Genomic DNA, 23,668 nt, shown 5'->3' with positions numbered 1-23,668 from the left:
CCGGAAGTGACGTTCGACCTAAACTCGCGTTAGTAACGCACACTTCCGGCACTGGGCTGAGGCGGCGGAGACAGAGTGTGAGGCGATACCGAGGTGAGGTGAGTTCCCAGGCCGGGGTGTGTGGTGTTGGGAAGGATGCAGAAGACAGAGAACTGACGGCCCGCGTCCTTGTACAGTAACGGCAGCCACCACAACAGACAGTTTTTGTTTTTACTATAGTCCGGCCCTCCAACAGTCTGAGGGACAGTGAACTGGCCCCCTATTTAAAAAGTTTGAGGACCCCTGATATAGAGGATGGTGTGGAATTGTTTTCTGTGGCCCCAGAAGGTAGGACCAGAACCAATGGGTTGAAATTAAATCAAAAGAGTTTCCGGCTCAACATTAGGAAAAACATCCAGATAGAGCGATTCTTCAGCGGAACAGGCTTCCTCGGGAGGTGGTGGGCTCTCCTTCCTTGGAGGTTTTTAAACAGAGGCTAGATGGCCATCTGACAGCAATGAAGATCCTGTGAATTTAGGGGGAGGTGTTTGTGAATTTCCTGCATTGTGCAGGGGTTGGACTAGATGACCCTGGAGATCCCTTCCAACTCTAAAAGAAAAAAAAAGTATATATAATTTCACCAGCAGTGCCAGACATTGTTTATCTTTGGTGCATTTTCAGTTTCAGGCTAAATCATGTCCAGAAGATGAAGAAGATACTGGATTTATATCCCACCCTCCACTCCGAAGAGTCTCAGAGTGGCTCACAATATCCTTTACCTTTCTCCCCCACAACAGACACCCTGTGAGGTGGGTGGGGCTGGAGAGCGCTCTCACAGCAGCTGCCCTTTCAAGGACAATCTCTACCAGAGCTATGGCTGACCCAAGGCCATGCTAGCAGGTGCAAGTGGAGGAGTAGGGAATCAAATCCAGTTCTTCCAGATAAGAGTCTGCACACTTAACCTCTACACCAAACTGGCTCTCCCTGAGGAAGATGTATGTTTTTGAAACATGCAATTTAACCTAGGAAGCATGTCATTGCGTTTGGATTGAACTTCGGTCTGCTGAATTGTGGTCAACCTGTTGAATTATTCTGAAGACTGGTTTGGACGATTAGAGACTTTGGGTTACACTTCAGTTTTTGTATTGTTTAACTGTAGTGTTTATGGACTTCACTGATGCTTGAATGCTTATGCACAAGACAGAGGACTTCAGAGAATATATCGATTAAATATTATATTTATTGAGATTCAGTTAAACATTGTATTTACATTTCTCCTATCTATGCACTGGTTTTCCTAGTTGTTGTTGTTCACCACCTGGAGGCTGGCAACTCTACAGACGTTCAGTGAGTGTGCAAGCAGTCCTATAGAGCAAATAATGCCCTGAGGACCATTGCGTGGTGGGGTTAAGGTTGCCAACTATGTGTGGTGAAATATTTGGAGATTTTGGGGGTAGAGCCTGGGGAGGGCTGGGTTTGGGGAAGGGAGGGGAGGGGAGGGACCTTAGCAGGGTACAATGCCATAGAGTCTACCCTGCAAAGCAGCCCTTGTCTCCAGGGGAACCAATCTCTTTTGTCTTGAGATCAATTGTAATAGCAGGAGACCTCCAGGCTCCACCAGGAGGTTGGCAGCTCTAGGTAGATTTCCTTAGCTGTGACTGGGGACTATAAATTCTCCATTATCCCTCCCTCCACCCGGGTCTGTTCCAGCTCTTTTTGGATTTACTCTTGGTTTGAGAATGGGAATGCTGGTGAATAGAGCTGTAGTTTTGGTGAAGTAGCTTCAAGAAAATAGCTCTGCCTTGCCCTGACCGGCATAGCTTGGGCAAGCCTGATTTTTGTCAGATCTCAGTAGCTAAGCAGTTTGGTGCAGTGGTTAGTAGGTGGACTCTAATCTGAGAGAACAGAATTTGATTACCACATGTACTTGCTGAGTGACCTTGGGTCAGTTACAGTTCTTGAAAGAGCTGTTTTCTCAGGAGCAGTCCTCAAAAGAGCTCTCTGAGCCCCATTTACCTCATAGGTCCCAGGGGTGTCGGAACTCATTTGTTATGTGGGCCAGATCTGACATAAATGATACCCTGTCGGGCCAGGCCATGTCGTACTGGGTCATGTTTGTACCTATTTAAGATTAGGTAGCAGACATATAAACTTTATAAAGGATACAGACAAACACACACACAAAATCTTAAAATATGCTTAAAACATTAGCACTTACTGGTCTTAAAGCTACTTTCTTTGTATTTTTCCCATGGGATCCAGGGAATCCAGCAAAGGAAGCTCTGGCTTTTTCCTTTCTTCCTCAGAGGACCAGGAGAAGAAGGAGCCTCAGCTAATAGAAGGAAGCAAAGCTTGGTTCAGTCATTCTGCTGTGTGATTGAGTGAGCCTGGCAAAGCAAACTCTTCCCCCCCCTTCCTCCACAAGGGACCTCAGTCAATGGAGAAAATAGAGGTTTTGCTCTGCAGCTCCTGTGTTATTATGCAAGCCTTGCAAAACAAGCTGTTATGCAGAAGGAAGCAAGAGAGAGGGAGAAGGAAGCAGATGACAGCCAGTTGCTCGTGGGCCTGATAAGAGCCCCTGGGCCACATGTTTGACCCCCTTGGGGTGTCTGTTGTGGAGAGAGGAAGGGAAGGAAATTGTAAGCCACTTTGAGACTCCAAGTGAAGGGCAGGGTATAAATCCAATGTGTCTCTTCTTCTATTTGGATGGGAGATCTCCAGCGAATACCAGGAGGTGGGAGGCTATCAAACCATTTCTCTGAGTGTCCTCCATGCCCCAGTAGAAGTTGCCAGAGGTTACCATGACTTGTAGGCATGGGCACATGCGTGCACATACCCACACACAATGCAAAAAATACCAAAAAGAAAATGCCCACACCTACATTGTGAGCTCAGACACCTGTTGTCCTTTGATCTGTGGCTACTGCTTGGGCTTTACAGGAAGCACATGGAACTTAGTCCCTCTTCCTTTTGCTATCATTGGAGCCTCTTCATCTTCTCATTTCCTCTACGCTCCTCAAAGCTTGTTGGAAAAGTAGTATGTGATATGGGGTAAGGACAGAGGGAATCAAGAAAGGAAAAGGGATAGAGAAAAGAGGAAGGGAGGAATGTAGAAGAAAAGAAACAGGGCAAAAGAGGACAACAAGAAGGGAACTTGAACAGGGATGACAAAGGAGTGCACAAGCAATTGACTATGAGTTTACATTTAAGGAAGGGTGTTGGATTTTAACATGGGGTCTTCGCTAATTAAATCGTTTATATTAAATTAAACATTCAAGGACATGTATGGAAGACTTCAGTTTTCAAATGTGGCCAAGAAAGTTTTCAAGGGTGCATGAAATCAAATGCCACAGGAATAAAAAAGAAAATTACTGTGCTTTGTTTTTAAAATGTTGCCCTCCCTGAAATCTACAGATAGGGTGGAATAGACATTAAAATAACTTTTCTTAAAGTCATAAGAACCATTTTTGGAGAATTGGCAGTAGGTACACTTCAGACTAAATAATCATAAAAGAAAACCCAATGAAATAAAACAGTTATTCTTTTCCCACAGGCTCATGCCAAAGTCTGGCATCTTTACAATAGTAATTTCCGAGCAATTCAAGGAGGTCAAGTATCCATTGCCTTAAGTTCTCACTGGATAGAGCCTCAAAAGATGACTAGAGAAGATATAAAGAAATGTCAGAAATCACTGGATTTTGTATTGGGCTGGTTTGCTAAGCCTCTGTTTATTGATGGAGACTACCCTCAAAGCATGAAGGATAATCTGTCTGCAGTGCTGCCAGAATTTACTGAAGCAGAGAAGAAGTTTGTTAGGGGAACAGCTGATTTCTTTGCTCTTTCTTTTGGAGCTACACTGAGTTTCCACCTTGTGGATTTTGCCATGAAGTTCCAGCAGCAGGAATCACTCAACCTGAGGCCTCTTCTGTACTGGATAAGCAAGGAATATAACAGACCTCAGATCTTCATTGTGGAGAACAGCTGGTTTATTTCAGGACACACCAAGAGAGATGACAGCAAGTATGTGTATTATCTCAAAAGATTCATCATGGAAACTTTAAAAGGTAGGGATTGTTTTCTGATACAACTGTTTAAACACAACACCTTGTTGTGTTCATTAAATATATTTTTGCAGAAACTGACCTCATTTGGTATTTAAACATTTACCCTGGTGTTCATTGCAGATTGAAGTTCCTAAGGAACTGACCTACCTTCCCTTAGGGTTTCCAACTGCTTTCCAACAAGCGTTGATAATATTTTGTTGATCTAAAGCTGCCCTCATTGGTGATGACAAAAAGTTAGCTGTTTGCTTGGATATAACCTGATGGTGTGCGTGTATATGGCTTACATGATTTGCAGTGAAAGGCTTCTGGAAGAAAATAGCCAGTGATTAGATTTAATGCCTCAGATAGCTGAGTAAATATTTGTCAGATAAGAATATATATACACTGAGTCTCTCTCGTCTCTCTCATTCTCTCTCTGTGTATGTAGGGTTATTGGACCTTGCTGGATGCCCTGTGAGGCTTGAAGAATTCATTTTCCAGTAATAAAGAAATGGAAATAACTGTTACTGCAGCCTTACTTTACTTTCACGGCAATTTTTCAAAGTAATGTTAAAATGGCATATATCCCTAGTATAAAAAGAGACATGCTTTGAGAAGACCTCTCACAATTGTGGAAGACGAGAACTTTTTGCCCTCCCCAGAACCACTAATTTTGGAAGGGGTGTTGAAAGACCTGAGTCACATTGAGGTGACAAAAGAGGAGGTCCTACAACTGATAGACAAATTAAAAACTAATAAGTCACCGGGTCCGGATGGCATACATCCGAGAGTTCTGAAAGAACTCAAAGTTGAACTTGTGGATCTTCTAACAAAAATCTGTAATCTTTCATTGAAATCTGCCTCCGTTCCTGAGGACTGGAAGGTAGCGAATGTCACCCCCATCTTTAAAAAGGGTTCCAGAGGAGATCCGGGAAATTACAGGCCAGTCAGTCTGACTTCAATACCGGGAAAGTTGGTAGAAACCATTATCAAGGACAGAACGAGTAGGCACATTGATGAACACGGGTTATTGAGGAAGACTCAGCATGGGTTCTGCAAGGGAAGATCTTGCCTCACTAACCTGTTACATTTCTTTGAGGGGGTGAACAAACATGTGGACAAAGGCGACCCGATAGATGTTGTTTACCTTGACTTCCAGAAAGCTTTTGATAAAGTTCCTCATCAAAGGCTCCTTAGAAAACTTGAGAGTCATGGAGTAAAAGGACAGGTCCTCTTGTGGATCAAAAACTGGCTTAGTAATAGGAAGCAGAGAGTCAGTATAAATGGGCAGTCTTCGCAGTGGAGGACGGTAAGCAGTGGGGTGCCGCAGGGCTCGGTGCTGGGTCCCATGCTCTTTAACTTGTTCATAAATGATTTAGAGTTGGGAGTGAGCAGTGAAGTGGCCAAGTTTGCGGATGACACTCAATTGTTCAGGGTGGTGAGAACCAGAGAGGATTGTGAGGAACTCCAAAGAGATCTGTTGAGGCTGGGTGAGTGGGCGTCAATGTGGCAGATGCGGTTCAATGTGGCCAAGTGCAAAGTAATGCACATTGGGGCCAAGAATCCCAGCTACAAATACAAGTTGATGGGGTGTGAACTGGCAGAGACTGACCAAGAGAGAGATCTTGGGGTTGTGGTAGATAACTCACTGAAAATGTCAAGACAGTGTGCGTCTGCAATAAAAAAGGCCAACGCCATGCTGGGAATTATTAGGAAGGGAATTGAAAACAAATCAGCCAGTATCATAATGCCCCTGTATAAATCGATGGTGCGGTCTCATTTGGAGTACTGTGTGCAGTTCTGGTCGCCGCACCTCAAAAAGGATATTATAGCATTGGAGAAAGTCCAGAGAAGGGCAACTAGAATGATTAAAGGGCTGGAGAACTCTCCCTATGAAGAAAGGTTGAAACGCTTGGGACTCTTTAGCTTGGAGAAACGTCGACTGCGGGGTGACATGATAGAGGTTTACAAGATAATGCATGGGATGGAGAAAGTAGAGAAAGAGGTACTTTTCTCCCTTTCTCACAATACAAGAACTCGTGGGCATTCGATGAAATTGCTGAGCAGACAGGTTAAAACAGATAAAAGGAAGTACTTCTTCACCCAAAGGGTGATTAACATGTGGAATTCACTGCCACAGGAGGTGGTGGCGGCCACAAATATAGCCACCTTCAAGAAGGGTTTAGATAAATATATGGAGCACAGGTCCATCAGTGGCTATTAGCCACAGTGTATGTGTGTATATAAATTTTTTTGCCACTGTGTGACACAGAGTGTTGGACTCGATGGGCCGTTGGCCTGATCCAACATGGCTTCTCTTATGTTCTTATGTTCTTATCTCAGAGAGGTCTGAGGGAGAGCAGAGCAGCTCTGAGATAAGCTGAGACAGCTGAGTTCTGGTAGCTGGGGAACTGCTGTTTGTTTGGTTGAGTGGGCTGAAGGTAAAGGTGATTGAAAGTGATTGCTGCTGATTGCTTAGCAGTGGCTGTGCTCCCCATCCTCTTTGCATTTTAAGCTGCGACTTGCCATAGCTAAAGGGCTCTTGGCCTGTGGCTCTTAGCCTAGGGGCTCTGTAAGGACCAGGAACCCAGATCCCTAATTTCCTTGTTCTCCCAATAAGGTAAGTTGACCCTCCAGAAGGGGAGCCACTTAAACAAGCAGGATTTAAAGAGGACTGTATATATATATATATATATATATATATATATATATATATATATATATATATATATATATATATATATATATATATATATATATTTTAAAAAAGCTATTATGAAGGTAGAATGCCAGCAGGGGGGTGGGGGCTTTCCAGTGTTTTGCACTGAGTGTTACATGTATGACTATCTGCCCACAGGACAGAAGTCTTGGGTGTGTGCTCAATGCAAGGAGCTCCTGGTCCTCAGGGAATGAGTTTGTACCCTTGAGGCCGAGGTGACTGCCCTGGGGAAGCAGAGATGGTCAGTTAGGCACTCGGGGAAGACTCTCAGGGGTGTATTAGATGAGCCCCACTCTGAACGTGGCGGCCGCATTGCTGCCAGGGAGCGTGAGGGTCAAGAGGGAACAGGGCACCATGCTGAGGATAAGGGGAATGTGCTGAGGATAAGGGGAATTGGTGAGCGGGAATCCTTTCTCGCCAAGGAACCATCCCTGAGCAGGGAGAGAGGGGGGCGGGGTCTTGGTAGTTGGTGATTCAATCCTTAGGCAAGTAGACAGCTGGGTGGCAAAACCGCGTACTGACCGTATGGTGACTTGCCTGCCTGGTGTGAAGGTAGCAGACATTACGCGTGTAGTAAATAGGCTGATAGACAGTGCTGGGGAGGAGCCAGTGGTCGTGGTGCATGTTGGCACCAACGATGTGGGGAAATGCAGTCGTGAGGTCCTGGAGGAAAAATTTAGGCTGCTAGGCGGGAGACTTAAGGCCAGGACCTCCAAGGTAGCCTTCTCAGAAGTGCTACCTGTTCCACGTGCAGGGCTGGAGAGACAGGCACAAATTAGAAGTCTCAATGTGTAGATGAGACGATGGTGTAAGGAGGAAGGGTTTAAGTTTGTTAGGCACTGGGAAGCTTTCTGGAACAAGCGGGAGCTGTACAAAAGAGACGGTCTCCACTTGTCCCCAGATGGAACCAGGCTGCTGGCGCTTAAAATAAAAAAGGTGACAGAGCAGTTTTTAAACTAAATCTTGAGGGAAAGCCGACAGGAGATGAAATGTCTCTGGTTCGGGAGGACTCATCTCAAAGAGATGAAGGGTTAGCTGTTACTTTTCTACCGGGTAATGGATCAGAGTTGTCCACTGTGATGGTGACAAACAGTATGGACTGTCTGCCAAAGTCTCGAGGTGGCAGGAGGAAGGTTGCGAGCCTAGCTTGCCTGGGAAATTATAGATGTTTGTTTGCAAATGCTAGAAGTGTTCAAAGTAAAATTGGTGAATTGGAATGTTTAGTGTTGGGAGAAAACATAGACATTGTGGGAATTTCAGAAACTTGGTGGAATGAGGAGAATCAGTGGGACACGGTGATTCCTGGATATAAGTTATATCGGAAGGATAGGGAGGGAAGGGTTGGAGGTAGGGTGGCTCTGTATGTCAGAGAGGCTATTTAAAACTACAATCCTAGAAGCTCAGATAAAATATATACCACAAGTTAGGAAAGGCACAAACAGGTATAAGAAAAGGCCTGCACGGTTAACAAACAAAGTAATGAAAGCTGTAAAAGGTAAGAAGGACTCCTTTAAGCGGTGGAAAACCAGTCCAAGAGAGATTAATAAAAGGGAACACAGGCTGTGGCAAATCAAATGCAAGAATGCGATCAGGCAGGCAAAAAGGGACTATGAGGAGCATATTGCAAAATACATAAAGACCAACAATAAAAATTTCTTCAAATATATTAGAAGCAGGAAACCAGCCAGGGAGGCAGTGGGGCCCTTGGATGACCAAGGGGTAAAAGAATTACTGAAGGAGGATAGGGAAATGGCTGAGAAGCTGTATGCATTTTTTGCCTCCGTCTTCACTGTGGAAGATGAGAAGTGTTTGCCTGCTCTAATTTTGGAAGGGGTGTTGAAAGACCTGAGTCAGATTGAGGTGACAAAAGAGGAGGTCCTACAACTGATAGACAAATTAAAAATGAATGTCACCAGGTCCGGATGGCATACATCCAAGAGTTCTGAAGGAACTCAAAGTTGAACTTATGGATCTTCTGACAAAAATCTGTAAACTTTCATTGAAATCTGCCTCCGTTCCTGAGGACTGGAAGGTAGCAAATGTCACCCCCATCTTTAAAAAGGGTTCCAAAGGAGATCTGGGAAATTACAAGCCAGTCAGTCTGACTTCAATACTGGGAAAGTTGTTAGAAACCATTATCAAGGACAGAATGAGTAGGCACATTGATGAACATGGGTTGTTGAGGAAGACTCAGCATGGGTTCTGTAAGGGAAGATCTTGCCTCACTAACCTGTTACATGTCCTTGAGGGGGTGAACAAACATGTGGACAAAGGAGACCCAATAGATGTTGTTTACCTTGACTTCCAGAAAGCTTTTAATAAAGTTACTCATCAAAGGCTCCTTAGAAAGCTCGAGAGTCATGGAGTAAAAGAACAGGTCTTCTTGTGGATCAAAAACTGGCTGATTTATAGGAAGTAGAGAGTGAGTATAAATGGGCAGTCTTCGCAGTGGAGGACGGTAAGCAGTGGGGTGCCGCAGGGCTCAGTACTGGGTCCCATGCTCTTTAACTTGTTCATAAATGGTTTGGAGTTGGGAGTGAGCAGTGAAGTGGCCAAGTTTGCAGATGACACTAAAGTGTTCAGGGTGGTGAGAACCAGAGAGGATTGTGAGGCACTCCAAAGAGATCTGTTGAGGCTGGGTGAGTGGGCGTCAACATGGCAGATGAGGTTCAATGTGGCCAAGTGCAAAGTAATGCACATTGGGGCCAAGAATCCTAGCTACAAATACAAGTTGATGGGGTGTGAACTGGCAGAGACTGACCAAGAGAGAGATCTTGGGGTTGTGGTAGATAACTCACTTAAAATTTCAAGACAGTGTGCGATTGCAATAAGAAAGGCCAATGCCATGCTGGGAGTTATTAGGAAGGGAATTGATAACAAATCAGCCAGTATCATAATGCCCCTGTATAAATCGATGGTGCGGTCTCATTTGGAGTACTGTGTGCAGTTCTGGTCGCCACATCTCAAAAAGGATATTATAGCATTGGAGAAAGTCCAGAAAAGGGCAACTAGAATGATTAAAGGGTTGGAACACTTTCCCTATGAAGAAAGGTTGAAACGCTTGGGGCTCTTTAGCTTGGAGAAACGTTGCCTGCGAGGCGACATGATAGAGGTTTACAAGATAATGCATGGGATGGAGAAAGTAGAGAAAGAAGTACTTTTCTCCCTTTCTCACAATACAAGAACTCGTGGGCATTCAATGAAATTGCTGAGCAGTCAGGTTAAAACGGATAAAAGGAAGTACTTCACCCAAAGGATGATTAACAAGTAGAATTCACTGTCACAGGAGGTGGTGGCAGCTACAAGCATAGCCAGCTTCAAGAGGGGATTGGATAAAATTATGGAGCAGAGTTCCATAAGTGGCTATTAGCCACAGTGTGTGTGTGTGTGTGTGTGTGTATAATATTTTTTGGCCACTGTGTGACACAGAGTGTTGGACTGGATGGGCCATTGGCCTGATCCAACATGGCTTCTCTTATGTTCTTAAGTAAAAAGCAACTTTCTCTTTTAAAATAGCAAAGCAGCATAAAAAATTATACCTTATGTCAGGCAGGGGTAAGCAAGAGCTTCTTTGCATATTAGGCCACCCCCCCCAAGGTAACCAATCCTCCAAGAGCTTACAAGGCTTTTTTTTGTAAGCTCTCGGAGGATTGGCTACATCAAGGGAGCTCCTGTTAGAATTCCACACCTGATGCCAGGTGTAAACTCTTTTTTTCCTAAAACAATTCTTGTATAAAACACAAAGAAGGCTTTTATTAGTTCAACTAGGACTGACCAGAGATTGTTACTGCTTGCCAGTTAGAGTGGACATTGTTATTCTGAATTAAAGTAATAGTAGTTGCACTGACATTGTAAAATAATTGGCACCGTAAGGTGGAGAAATACTGAAGCATGTATCCATTTTAAAAACAGAATGGTTTTAAGTAGTGTATTTTGCATTGTAGAATCATAGAGTTGGAAGGAACCTCCAGGGCCATCTAGTCCAACCCCCACACAATGCAGGAAATTCACAAGTACTTCCCCCCTCACACCCCCAGTGACCTCTGTTCCATGCCCGGAAGATGGCAAGACATATCTTAAGAGTGTAAAATGGAAGGGTTTTAAAAAAAACAATTAAATGATTTTATTGAAAAGTACATGATACAAAATATAATTCAATAATATCCTTTAAATAAACAAATAATCATTGAATAGCCATAAAATATAGTTGGAATACAGAGTTGGGAGAAAAGATAACACATAACATTTACAGGCATTGCAATAGTTTAACATGAAATGGAATTTAATGGCTGCTCAGACCAGCACTTTGGGCCAACTCAGAGATGCCTCTGAAATCCATCCAAAAAAATCCCTCCACACACAAACATCTGCTGCCTCTCCTCGTCCTGAACTCACCCCAGCCTCTGCAGTGCAACTGAAAAAACGACCAGTTCCAAAGTGGTAGCAAATTTTTGAGCCACTTGCCAGTCACCTTCTTGGCGTCTGATAGCGGAAGGGCACAAGTGAGGCACCTTGGTAGTGTGAAACTGCCAAGCCACCCCAAGTCGCATCCTTTTTAAAAATTAAAACTCTTCAGAGCTCATGTGTGCACATGCACACTTACGCGCATGCACGCACACTTATGCACACTTATGTGCATGTATGCACACTTATGTGTGTGTGTGACTACTGAAAATGTAGACAGGAATGGTGCATAACAGCCATCTGAACATGCCCATGGATGGGATGGGGACGGCTTGTGGGGGATTATGTGTAGGCTTCAGGACGGCTCTTTTTGAGCCATCACAATTTGGAAAGCCTCCCAAGCACCCCAAAATGCCCATCTGTTATCAGCCAATATGTGCCTTTATATATTTTGTTGATTGCAGACGTGCTGCATGTCTGTATATGACTGAGATATGTGTGGGTTTGAAAATAAGCTTGCCATTTTTTTAAAAAATGAATTTTGTACTGTTTGAAAGTCTGCATGCTTTTTCACCAATAGCAACTTATCTTCTACATGACATGACAGAGGTAAGTGGTTTATTGTCCCTGGTAAGTTCTTTGCACAATTCATCAAAAATTAGACACAGTCCTATACACCATGGGACTAGGAACAGAATTCCAGCTGGCCAGGAAACAGGAGCAGTCGCAGGGCTGGTAGGCAGTTTCAGATGGAGCCTGGGCAGTGAAACTGAGAGCCAATACTAGCTGAACTATAGATGTAAATGCCATAAGCAAAAAGCAATGACTAATAAAAAGTGCGTTTGGAACTAGTGACTTAAAGGTAGACAACCTACAGGTTTTCACAGAATGCTAGGAATCAAACCATATATGGTTCACACCTGAAAATGGTTATCTCCTTTCTGCATAAGGCACCCATCATAGCCACTTCATGCAATTCCCTCCCATTTAGGGGCTTAAATTATTGTGCAAAGAACTGGCATACTCTCATGACATCAGCACAAAAAAAGCAAGATATGGATAAGTGTACAAAGAGAAATAGCATGAAAGGCAGAAATGGTAAGCCTAAACTCTTACAGACAGATGTAAGAAGAGATGGACCAAGTGAGCCACACAAAGAGGCCCAGGTGGTAGATAAAAGGACAGGCTCCCTAAGGCAAGAATGTTTCCCATTGTCACACACAGGGGAACTTGCTGCCACCTCTTTCAGGACTCCTGAGCTCCATTGTTTTTTGCTGCCACCACCTGGTAAGACCACGCTGCCAGTCCTGCTGCTTTCACTTCTGGGTGGGGAGGAGGTGAGCCTGGTGGAAACAAGCACTCCTCCAAGATCTCATCTGCCTAGTCTTTCAACCCAGATGGAGAGAGCTCCTTCAAGAGAACTAGTGAGTCTTCCCCTATACATAGATCTCCATTACAAGGAGCATGATGGTTGTGGGTGGGGTGAGCTAGGGTTCTTAGCATTATTCCATTACCCCAGCCTTCAGGCTAAACTAGGTCAACATGCCAGTGCTGTGAAACTCTAGTTGAAAAAAGAGTGACTCTGTAGAGCCCTCCCCCACCTTCCAGTCAGAGGCATAGCAGGAGTAGCCAACCTAGGTGGGGCCTGGAGATCTCCCAGAATTACAACTGATCTTCAGGTGACACAGGTCAATTCACCTGGAGAAAATAGCTACTTTGGAGGCTGGGCTTGATAGCATTGTAACTTGCTGAGGTCCTTCCCCAAACCCTGCCACCACCAGGTTGCATCCCCAAATTTCCAGGAATTTTTCAACCCAGATAAAGAAGTAATTGAAGGTGTAGCATGTAAGAGATTGAGACTTTTGAAGGGCAATGATTTTCCATGAGAAGAACCTAGAGAATCAGGGCTGTATGATAAATAGCATTTATCAGATAAGCAGAAATGGCATTGTGGGAGTCAGCATGGTGTAGTGATTAGAGCAGAGAAGACTAGACTCTGGGAAGTCCATGTCTGAATCCCCACCCTGCCATGGAAGTGTGCTGGGTTAGTCACTCTGAGTCTGGCCTATGTCACAGAGTTTGTGAGGAGAAAATGGAGGGGGGGGGCAGAATGATTCTGTAAGCTGTTCTGAGTCCCCATTGGGTAAGAAACCAAGGTATAAACAAACTCTTTCCAAGGAATATCATAGTTTGCATTGCCATCACTATTACATAGCACATTTTTTCCCTCTGACTGCTCTGCTGACAGAACAGCTTGTTGCAGGATAGCTTCTAACTCGGGACGGTGAGGTCTATGTCTAACGGGCCCTGATTCCATGTCTGGAGTCTGCCTATTGTCTCTTCTGCCTTGTCAACCCTGCTCTGAAGTAGGTACCATCTGTGCTGACTTTGATCTTTCCCCATGGATCAGATGTCCTTTCTTTTCTCCTTTGACGGGAAGTCAATGTGTAATCTCTGATAATATCATTTCCCAGATTTCTACACTTTTAAATAACATCTTGGGTTCATGTCCCAGTGCTGCCTGACTGTCCTTGTTCTTCAAGTTTGTGGAAGGAGTTTTTTAAGAGGCACTAGGGAAGTTTCACACATGACCAACATGTGCCACATGACAGTGTATTGTGAGTACTTACAACAAAAACAGAATGCAAAAGGAAACATGTACATATTTGTTATGATTTGAAGATAGCTTTAAAATTTAATACTGGTATTTTGCACAAGTAACAGAATTAATTTGTTTTTTGCAGTTTTTTAGATGTGAAAAGAAGGCAGATAAAGCCAAAAATAGATGTGGGTGTTGGAGGGAGGATGACAGCATGAGTCTTATGAGTATTTGAGAGAGAAGTGACAGGGAAAGGTGATAATGGTATATAACCATGTCATTAGTCTGTTCTTTGGGATTTCCTGAATACAAACCTTGCTGGAGTGCTGGGAAGTCACAAGATAAGAATGGGCTCCAGGGCAGACAGTCGCAGGAAAACTTCTCAGTACTTCGCTCTTTCTGACAAACAGACCATAAGGAAAGGGACCTGAGGAAGTAAGTGGAAGCAAAGTCATGTAATGGAAACCCTGTATGATTTTCAGGGCAAGAGACATTCAGAGGTGGCTAGCCGTTGCCTGCATTGCATGGTCACCCTGGACTTCCCTAGCTGTCTCCATCCAAGTATCAACCAAAGTCTGTCTCCACTTAGCTTCTGAGATCTGATAGGATTTGGGCCATCCAAAATCATACTCCTTTCTAAAGGGTAGGGACACTCAAGCTCTTTTGTTGTTGTCAGATCACAGGTTGAAACTGGTGGCAATGAAATGACTTCTGCTCTAACAGTGCACTACCCATGATGATAGCCTAAAGCATCATAGTTTGAAAACTATTGTAAAATGCTCGAACAATTGTACTTTTTTTGGGTGGAATACATATACAACTGTTCAGATGCTTGCAATGCATTCTACATAAGAAGATATTATTTAATTGTTTATTTTTTGTTTCATTCTCAGCTATTCGGTACGATGGAGTTCCTGTCATTGGATACACAGTTTGGTCGCTCATGGACGGCTTTGAGTGGATCAGAGGCAACATTCGAAGGGGTCTATTTTATGTTGACTTTCAAAGCCATGATAAAGAATTGATCTCAAAGTCTTCAGCACATTTCTACCAAGAAGTGATAGGAAAAAATGGTTTCCTTCCATTACCAGAAAACCAGCCGATAGAAGGGATTTTCCCCTGTAATTTTGCTTGGGGAATTATTGAAAATAATCTCCACGTAAGTCAAATGACAGAACCAAATCTTCCTTTTCATTTCCTATGAAATGAGATTATCGAACGTATTTTGTAACAGCTTGGTTGGGTGCTTCGTCAGCAACACATTATCCTTTGGATGCATTCAGGCTTTGCATGATGGTCAGATAACGTAGTGTGAGATTGTGCTCAATTTTCCTGGCAAAAAACAAATTAAAAACAGCCCACATTTTATCTGGTGGCTGATCATGTGGTTAGGGAGACAGACACATGATAACACATTCTGTGATTCATAGGTCTTCAATTTCTCCCTTTTCCTTATTGGTTACCCTTACTTCTTTTTTTCCTTTCTTCCCTTTGTTCTCTCTCTCTCACTGTTGAAATGTATATGCAAGCCTCTTGAGACAAGGATCTTTCCTTTTGGCTTATGTTGTTTTCTAAAGTGCCATACGTGTAAATGATAAATTCAAACAGTTACTACGTTTCTTATTCTGTGTCAGGTGTGGGAGGGTCTGGGATGTGCAGCAATCCAAGACTTGGATTGAGAGCTCTCTCCTGCAGTGAGGTGGGGGCTTAATTATATAAGATGTTTGAATGGGTATTTTTAATAGTAAGCAGCAAATTGGGCTGGGAAAACTGATTCAGACAGAGGTTATGGCACTTTCCAATTTGCTGTTTACATTAAAAATACCCATTCAAATATCTTCTATAATTAAGCTCCCACCTTACGGCAATGTAATGAAGATATAACATTTTAAAATTTAGCTTTCAGTTTGCACCCAGGATAGGACTTCTCCAGTTGTTTTGGCTTGGAACACAGGGTTTTTTTTAAAAGATAAAATGTTATATTCTTGGCGACTGTATCATCATTACCTTGCACCATGCTTGGTACACTGATACTTCCAAGAAAATTGTGCAGCCATTACTCTCCTGGCTCCTAATAGGAACTGGAGCTGGTGCCTCCCAAGACTGAGACTGGTAACTCCAGCAAAGTTACTGACCCAGTTAGCACAAGAGAGCTTTACAGTCACTTTCAGGCCTTGCAGACTGTTTGCTTCAGAAGGGCTCTTAAACATTTTGTGCTGCAGGGCTGAGGCTGCATGATTTATAGTGCATCGTGCTGGAAAAACATTTCTGACTGCATTCCCACAGTGATTGTGAAAATGCATGCTTTACTATTCGATGAGGGATTTTTCTCCAGAAAAGCTATTTCCCTCTGACACGATGCTTTTTATTATTGTCCCGTGAGCCCAACACTGAACTTTCCAGAAAAAAACAGCAACTTCTGACTAAGCACTTTGTTAGAACTCCACAGCTGGTTTACACTATTTTGGAGTGCAGTGGCATTTAATGTTTCATCCATATAATGTTAACAAAGCAGATTGACAACTTGGAAAAATAACTGTTAATAACCACAAATTATAACCAGATGATACCACTCTAATGACAGAAAGTGAAGAGGACCTAAAGAACCTCTTGTTGAGGGTGAAAGAGGAGAGCACAAAAGTAGGCTTGAAACTCAACATCAAAAAAACTAAGTTCATGGCATCCGGCCCCATCACTCCTTGGCAAATAGAAGGGGAAGACATGGAAGTAGTGACAGACTTCACAAGACAGGAGTGCATGGCGTGACTTTGTCCATGGGGTCACAAAGAGTCGGACTTGACTGTGTGACTGAACAACAACAAAATAAGCAGAACAGAAACACTCACAGTGCCACCCTAAGCTGAGTTACAGCCATCTAAGCTGTTGACTTTAGTGAACTTGGAAGGATATACCTCTGCTTAAGGTTCCAGTGTTAGTCCACTAAGCAAATAGATTAAAATACTTTAATAGGTAGAAGGTATGTCCAATTAATTGGAAACCAGATTATTTTAATGAGTTATCATTAGGATCATGTTATTGATTATTAATGACCAAAGGCAGTTGCAGTCTTGACACATACAATGCAGAATTCATAGAAGAATATGACAACCATACAGACTCCAAAAATAAAGATTTATAATAAAAATGCACCAAAATTCAGATTTTTTCCTCATGTAAACAAATGTAAAACTCTGGCAAATTGTGCTATCTGATCAGACAATGTATAAATGTCTATATCACATTTTAAATAAGTCATTTTTCTCTACCACTGAAGTCACATTTATATGAGCCAGAATAGCCAGAAGAAATATATGGGTCTGAAATAGAGGGCAATGTTTGTCATTTACAAATATTATGAATGAGTCCAATTAGTTTTCATTTGACTTCAGATTCTCTGAAATGACTGGAATATAGCTCTCCTTCCCCCACCTTCATATATTACACACACACATTGTGATAATATTAGGAAAGCCTGGGAGCCCAGTACCACTCATTACATTGGATGAACAGACCAGTCCCTTCAGCAAAGAATTAATAGACATAAGTCTGACATTAGAAACCACAACTAGTGGAGGAACATTTTAACCTTCCAGGACATTCAGTTGCTGACCTAAAAGTAGCAGTTCTCTTACAAATTAGAGACTGCTGAATTGCAACTGATAACAAAGCTCAAGACCATGCATCTACCTGCACTGAATCCAGACCTAGGTTTCCTGTCTCTTTACCAGTTGATTTCTCCACACCTACTACCTCTCTGTGTATCACACCTAAACCAGTCATACCTGCTATTTGTCTTTTGCCTGCTAATATCATTTGGCATCTGAAATAGGACAGATGGACTCACATTCTAGCTGTATCTAAAGAAGTGAGCAGTAACTCACAAAAGCTCATATCCTACCACACATTTTGTTAGTCTTTAAGGTGCTATGGACTCTTACTCTTTTCTGCTGCTACAGAGAGAGTAACATAACTATGCATCTTGAACTGTGAGAATATATTGGGTTCGGTACCTCTGGTGTGTTTAGTCAGGGAAAGGATTTTTGTTCCCATGGGTAAAAGGGGGAAGCGGCTGAAAAAAAAAACATGTGGTAGAGAAAAAAGTTCTGAGGAGAAAAGGGAAAAAGATAAAGATAGGCAGCGCATCTCCAAATGCCCCTACATTGTATATACTGAATAGCAGAGTTGGTGTTATCAGGGTTTTGTTTTTTGATACCACAAAGAAATGAGGACAACAGATCTGTGCTGTTATCCCAGTTCTTTTCAGTGTATGTTTTGGGAAAGGGACAATCTGTTTTCAAGATAATTTCTTTAGTGCCAGTAAGATCTCTAGCAATATTTGACAATCAGCTAAATTATAGCATACTGGAAAATAAGCATAATAGCAGTCATCTCTTGATGTCATCTGAAGAAGATCACATGACATGGTGGTGCAACGTGCTGTCAAGTTGCAGCAGACTTACGATGACCACCGTAGAGTTTTCAGAGATGAACAGAACTGACTTGCCAAATCCTGCTTCTGTGTAGCAAACCCAGACTTCCTTAGTGAGCTTCCACCCAAGTACTAACTGGGGCTGACTTTGCTAAGTTTCTGACTAAGTTTCTTTATCGTCCAGGTCATGTGACGATATGTGACAGTATCTATATCTATGTCATGTGACAGTATCTATTTCTTCTCTCCAAAAGGTTTATGGTTTCCCCTTATACTATTTAGTTAGAAGGGAAAGACCTATTCATTCCTATAAGTATGGGATAAATATGCCCAAACATGAGAGTAGCTATGTTGACAACAGATACTGTTATGATGTATGACTGAGACTAGCCTAAAATATGTAAAGAAGTAATGGAAATATAAAATCTACCCTAAAATATGCAAAGAAATAATGGAAATATAAAATCTTGTGAGTGTACTGAGATAACACCAGCAAATAAATGTCAAGTTCCTATGAAATTCAGTTAGTCATTTGAGCTTGTCTGCCTATGTTTTCCTCTTTGTAATAAACCGAATCTGTTCTTTTTTCCCCCTTTCCAGATTGATACAACTCCCTCCCAGTTCCTTGATCCCAGTGTTTATATTTGGGATGTCTATCGAACCAATACACTCATTAAAGTTGAGGGTGTTGATGCCCCAAAACGCAAGCGTCACTGTGCTGATCTTGCTGCCATCAGGCTTCAGATTTCTTTACTTGGAGAAATGCACATCACACACTTCTATTTTACCTTGAAATGGTCTTTGATTCTCCCTTCAGGAAATCTGTCTTATGTTAACCACACACTCCTGTTTTATTATCAGTGCTTTGTTAGTGAGCTACTTAGAGTTAATATAACTCCTGTGGTTGCTTTGTGGAAGCCCATGGGTGAGAATCAAGGACTTCCTGTTTCTCTAGCCAAGCATGGTGGGTGGGAGAACCCTTTGACTGTGCGTGCCTTTGAGGAATATGCAAGACTTTGCTTTAAAAAGCTTGGCCAGCATGTCAAATTTTGGATCACAATAAATGAGCCTTACACCAAGAACTTGACTTTCACTGCAGCGCATAATCTATTGAAGGGTCACGCTAAAGCCTGGCACCTGTATGATAAAGAATTCAGGAAGACTCAGAAGGGTAAAATATCAATTGCCTTACAAGCTGACTGGGCAGAGCCAGCCTGTCCCTTTTCTGAAGAAGACAAAATGGCTGCCAACCGAGTTTTGGAATTTGACTTTGGCTGGTTTGCTGAACCCATCTTTGGAAAAGGTGACTATCCGGATATGATGAGACAGTGGCCTTACCAAAGAAACAGTAGAGACATTACCTTACCTTATTTCTCAGAGGAGGAAAAAAAGGTAATACGTGGTTCATTTGATTTTTTTGCTTTAAGTCACTACACTACAGTACTTGTAGACTCAGAAAATGAAGACCCAGAGAAATACGATCAAAAGCTCAAAGTCCAATTGCTCAATGACATCACTTGGCTGGAATCACCTAGTGGAAGTAGAGTAGTGCCTTGGGGATTGCGCAAGCTCCTCCAGTGGGTAAAATTGAAATATGGTGATGTACCAATTTACATCATAGCCAGTGGGATTGATGACAAGCCAGATGCAGCTGAAGACAAGCTGAGGATATATTACATACAGAGTTATGTCAATGAAGCTTTAAAAGGTAAGGGTCTTTAAAAAAAATGAATGCCTCAAGATACAAGTTTTATACTGTGTTTTCTGAATTGTAATGGTTATTGCCTTTCAGGTGGAAAATCCAGGTTTCATGAAGACAGCAGCAGTAGTTTAAAAGCTACTGTGTCCTTCCAGGAGTAGACTATGGCTAGACTGAGGTATTCGAAGCGATATTTCAAAATGGAACAAGCATACAAGAACAGTGTGTCTATTTGGGGCCTTGTGTATTCTTGTGGTGACTTGTTTGATTACCACATCTACCACATATGCCTTGTTTGACCACCACACATACCTGTTTCACTTTTAGACCCCCCACAACAGTTTCCCTTGGAGTTTTTCTGCTTGATCCCTCCTTTCTCTCTCAGCCTGGGATCCTAGAAGAATGCTGCTGTTTATTATTCCTTCATCATTGGGAACTGTCATCTTCCTTTTTGTTTGTCTTTTACCTCCTGCTGATCAAAAAGGCAAAAAACATGTAGTCAAAGCAATACTAGGAACCTGATGCCATGTTGCCATGGAACCAGAACCTATTGCATGTTTTGTTCTAGAGAAGCCATATATTTGCAAACAGAGATTACTTCAATGGTAACTTCTGAGCCTCTTTACAGAGTCTGTTTCCTTGTGAGAGAACACTCACAGTGCCTTCTATTTGTTTACAAATATATATGTTGACACTGGAAGAATACACAGATTCCAAGGCAGGTAGGTCTAGAACAAGGGTCCCATGAGCACTATGATGCCCACCAGAATTTTTCCTGACACCTGCCAAGTGCTTTTAGAAACTTGATGGAGCCAGGTGAGACTTTTGCCTGGCAGGGCTTCTAATTGGCTATCAGAGATCTGATTGACTGTACAGGGTTTTTTTTAAAAAAGTATTGCTTTTGGCAGCAGCTGCCACCACAGCAAAAGAATTTTTGCTGTGTAATTGAAAGTAAGCTGTGTATATGCAAGACAATATTTTAAAACCATCTGTTATTTTGAGAAGGCTTCCTGTCAAGCTGAGCTTCTGCCTGGAACATTGAAGAGTTACTTCTAGAGTTCTGCATAACCTCACTCCCTGACATTTTGTTTGTTTCTTTGCATCCTGCGGCAGTCATTTGGCATTTGTACCCACCATTGCTTTTTAGTTCCAAAGATACTTGCAGGCTCAAAAATCTTTGTTCTAGAACACATGGAAGAATCAGATTCTCAAGTCAAACTGTGTGGCTTTGATGTCCCAGCCTACTCATGCTATGAAGCTGACTTCAAGTCTGTAAATTCAAAAGTAACTATATAAACTCTGTTGACAGTTGTAGTTGGTCTCTGTGCTTATCTTTTACTGTTTTAGTTGTGTGTAAAAATGTCATAGGCTGTGCTTGCATTTCATGGCTTTTTAACCATACTGCTCAGAATTTTTCCTTTTGAGTGTGTTTGTACAATCTGTCCATATATAATCTGTATTTGCTAATGAAAGATTTGATTTCCATATCTGGGTCACAAAATGCTTTGATAGATTGGTTAGTGTTCAAGGTGCCACATGATTTCTTTTGAATTTTTCCTCTTTCTCTTATAATTGTCCTTCTTTTTGTCCTTAACAGAAAACTTCTTATGGAATCCTTCCTTCTGAAGGATTCATCTTATATGGACTTAATACTATAAGAATTTGGTCAATTAATACATTTTTATGTCAGTTTTTCAAGACATCTTCCTTGTTTATCTGAAGGAACACAAACCTAGGATTTAGCAGCATATGGTGGTTTAAACAAGCACGACATTAATTTCTTTTCCTCCCTTCCCTCTTGTTTTGTTCTGTTTTGCAGCCTATACTTTGGATAATGTCAACATCCAAGGCTATTTTGTCTATTGTTTCATTGATAGGACAGATCCTAAATATGGCCTTTATCATTATGTTGTCAACCGGTATGAGCCAAGATCTTCTGCCAAACGTTACAGGGAGATAATTGACAATGGTGGCTTTCCAGGCCCAGAAACCCAGGAACTGTTTTGTCCAGAAGAAATTGTCCTTGACACAGACTACGTTGCTTTCCAACCCAGAAGATCTTTTATTGCATTTATATCTTTTATATGTTTTGCTTTCATTGTCACCGTATTTATGATAATTAACTACTCCAAGAAATTTGACAAAAGATACAAATAGCACTGATCTTTTGCATGTGTCCCTTGTAGCTTTCTCACCTACATTACCTGGGGAACTGGAAGTAATTCAGTATGCCTTGTTTTGATTACTGTTGCACTATAAAGCCATTTATGCTGCCTAATGCTGTAGAGTGCTAAAAATAAGTATGGATTGTGTCCATGGAGCTTGTACAACTCCTCACTGTCTTAGCAATTTTGGCTTGTAGGAGTGGTTGGCTTGCTGATATTGCTGTACGCCCCACTGCAAGGTAAGTGCCCTCCAGAGCAATCAGTGCAGAGTTGCTGCAGTGTAAGCCTATTGCTTTGAATGGGCATAGAATGGAGTAACAGTAATATGACTGTACAGCTGATGGACAGAATGTTTCTGTCTATTCAGCTATGGGCCAAATAGCATATTACAATTTTTATGAAACTGCCCTGAGGAGGGTTATTTTTTATGAAACTGCCCCAAGAGCCAGTTTGGTGTAGTGGTTAAGTGCGTGGACTCATATCTGGGAGAACTGGGTTTTATTCCCCACTCCTCCACTTGCACCTGCTAGAATGGCCTTGGGTCAGCCATAACTCTCATAGGAGTTGTCCTTGGAAGGGCAGCTGCTGTGAGAGCCCTCTCAGCTCCACCCACCTCACAGGGTGTCTGTTGTGGGGGAAGAAGATATAGGAGATTGTAAGCCGCTCTGAGTCTCTAAATCAGAGAGAAGGGCGGGGTATAAATCTGCAATTCTTATTATTATTTGTTGCATTGAGGTGCTGCATATGTACTTAAAAGGCTGTTTTGGGCTGGGAAAACACGATGAGGGAAATGTTGAAACCATATCTGACTCTGGGCACTTAGAAAACAAGTTCCTCCGTTCCTGACATCTGACAGAGAAAGTCAGGTCAAGCAAACCCAGACTGTTCATGTTACTAATTGCAATATATTGTTTGAACCTAAATGAATGCCTACACAAGTATTAATGTGCTAATCATCTAGACCTCAGTAAGAAGACCACAGGGCTTTTGTTGTAGCAAGAACTCCTTTGCATATTAGGCCACACACCCTTGATGTAGTCAATCCTCCAAGGGCTTACAGGGCCTACTGTAAGCTTCAGGAGGATTGGCTACCTCAGGGGTGTGTGGCCTAATATGCAAGGAGTTCTTGCTACAAAAAAGCTTTGGTAGACCATACATATTTTGGTGAACATGGAAGGTGGCATCCCCATTTGGGACCCAGTAATTGCTACATGTTACTGGCTGGATGACAGCCAATATTTTGCAGATTTTGCATTCTTTTTAGAATGTAAAATATTCCAATGTATCTGAAACAGAGCTATTTACTTACTTGTTGATTTCAGATAGCCATTATTAATAGTTGATTGCCAATATCTCAGAATAAAATGAAAGTTTTGTGGGGCCTTTCTTGTTCTAGTTGTATTGAAAATAATTCAGTGGTACCTGAAAGTGAAAAATCAAAGTCACTGCTCTTCTGATCTGCATATATATATATAAACAAACATGTGCAATGATAGAGATCAGAGGCAACAAAATTGCATTTCCCTCTGGAATCTGCTGCTCGTAGACCTTCATGGTGAGATCATCCCTTAGATAATTTTAGGAGATGAGAGAATAGTTAGAATGACAAACAAGCAAATGCATTTGACAGT

General features: G+C 42.2%; 1 protein-coding gene across 1 annotated transcript in view; it reads left to right on the top strand.

Annotated features, from left to right (window-relative positions):
• The window catches only part of LOC132590520 (klotho-like), a 39,815-nt gene extending 17,354 nt beyond the window's left edge, over positions 1-22,461 (top strand). The window contains exons 2-5 of the mRNA XM_060263431.1: positions 3,533-4,043; positions 14,638-14,903; positions 18,774-19,881; positions 21,692-22,461. Of these exons, the coding sequence (XP_060119414.1) occupies positions 3,533-4,043; positions 14,638-14,903; positions 18,774-19,881; positions 21,692-22,029 (2,223 nt within the window). The 3' untranslated portion in view covers positions 22,030-22,461. The remainder of the gene's footprint in view (positions 1-3,532; positions 4,044-14,637; positions 14,904-18,773; positions 19,882-21,691) is intronic.
• Positions 22,462-23,668: the final 1,207 nt, after the last annotated feature.

Source organism: Heteronotia binoei, unplaced genomic scaffold (genome assembly GCF_032191835.1).
Source record: "Heteronotia binoei isolate CCM8104 ecotype False Entrance Well unplaced genomic scaffold, APGP_CSIRO_Hbin_v1 ptg000122l, whole genome shotgun sequence".
Lineage (NCBI taxonomy): Eukaryota > Metazoa > Chordata > Lepidosauria > Squamata > Gekkonidae > Heteronotia > Heteronotia binoei.
This window is presented reverse-complemented; position numbering and strand designations above follow the sequence as displayed.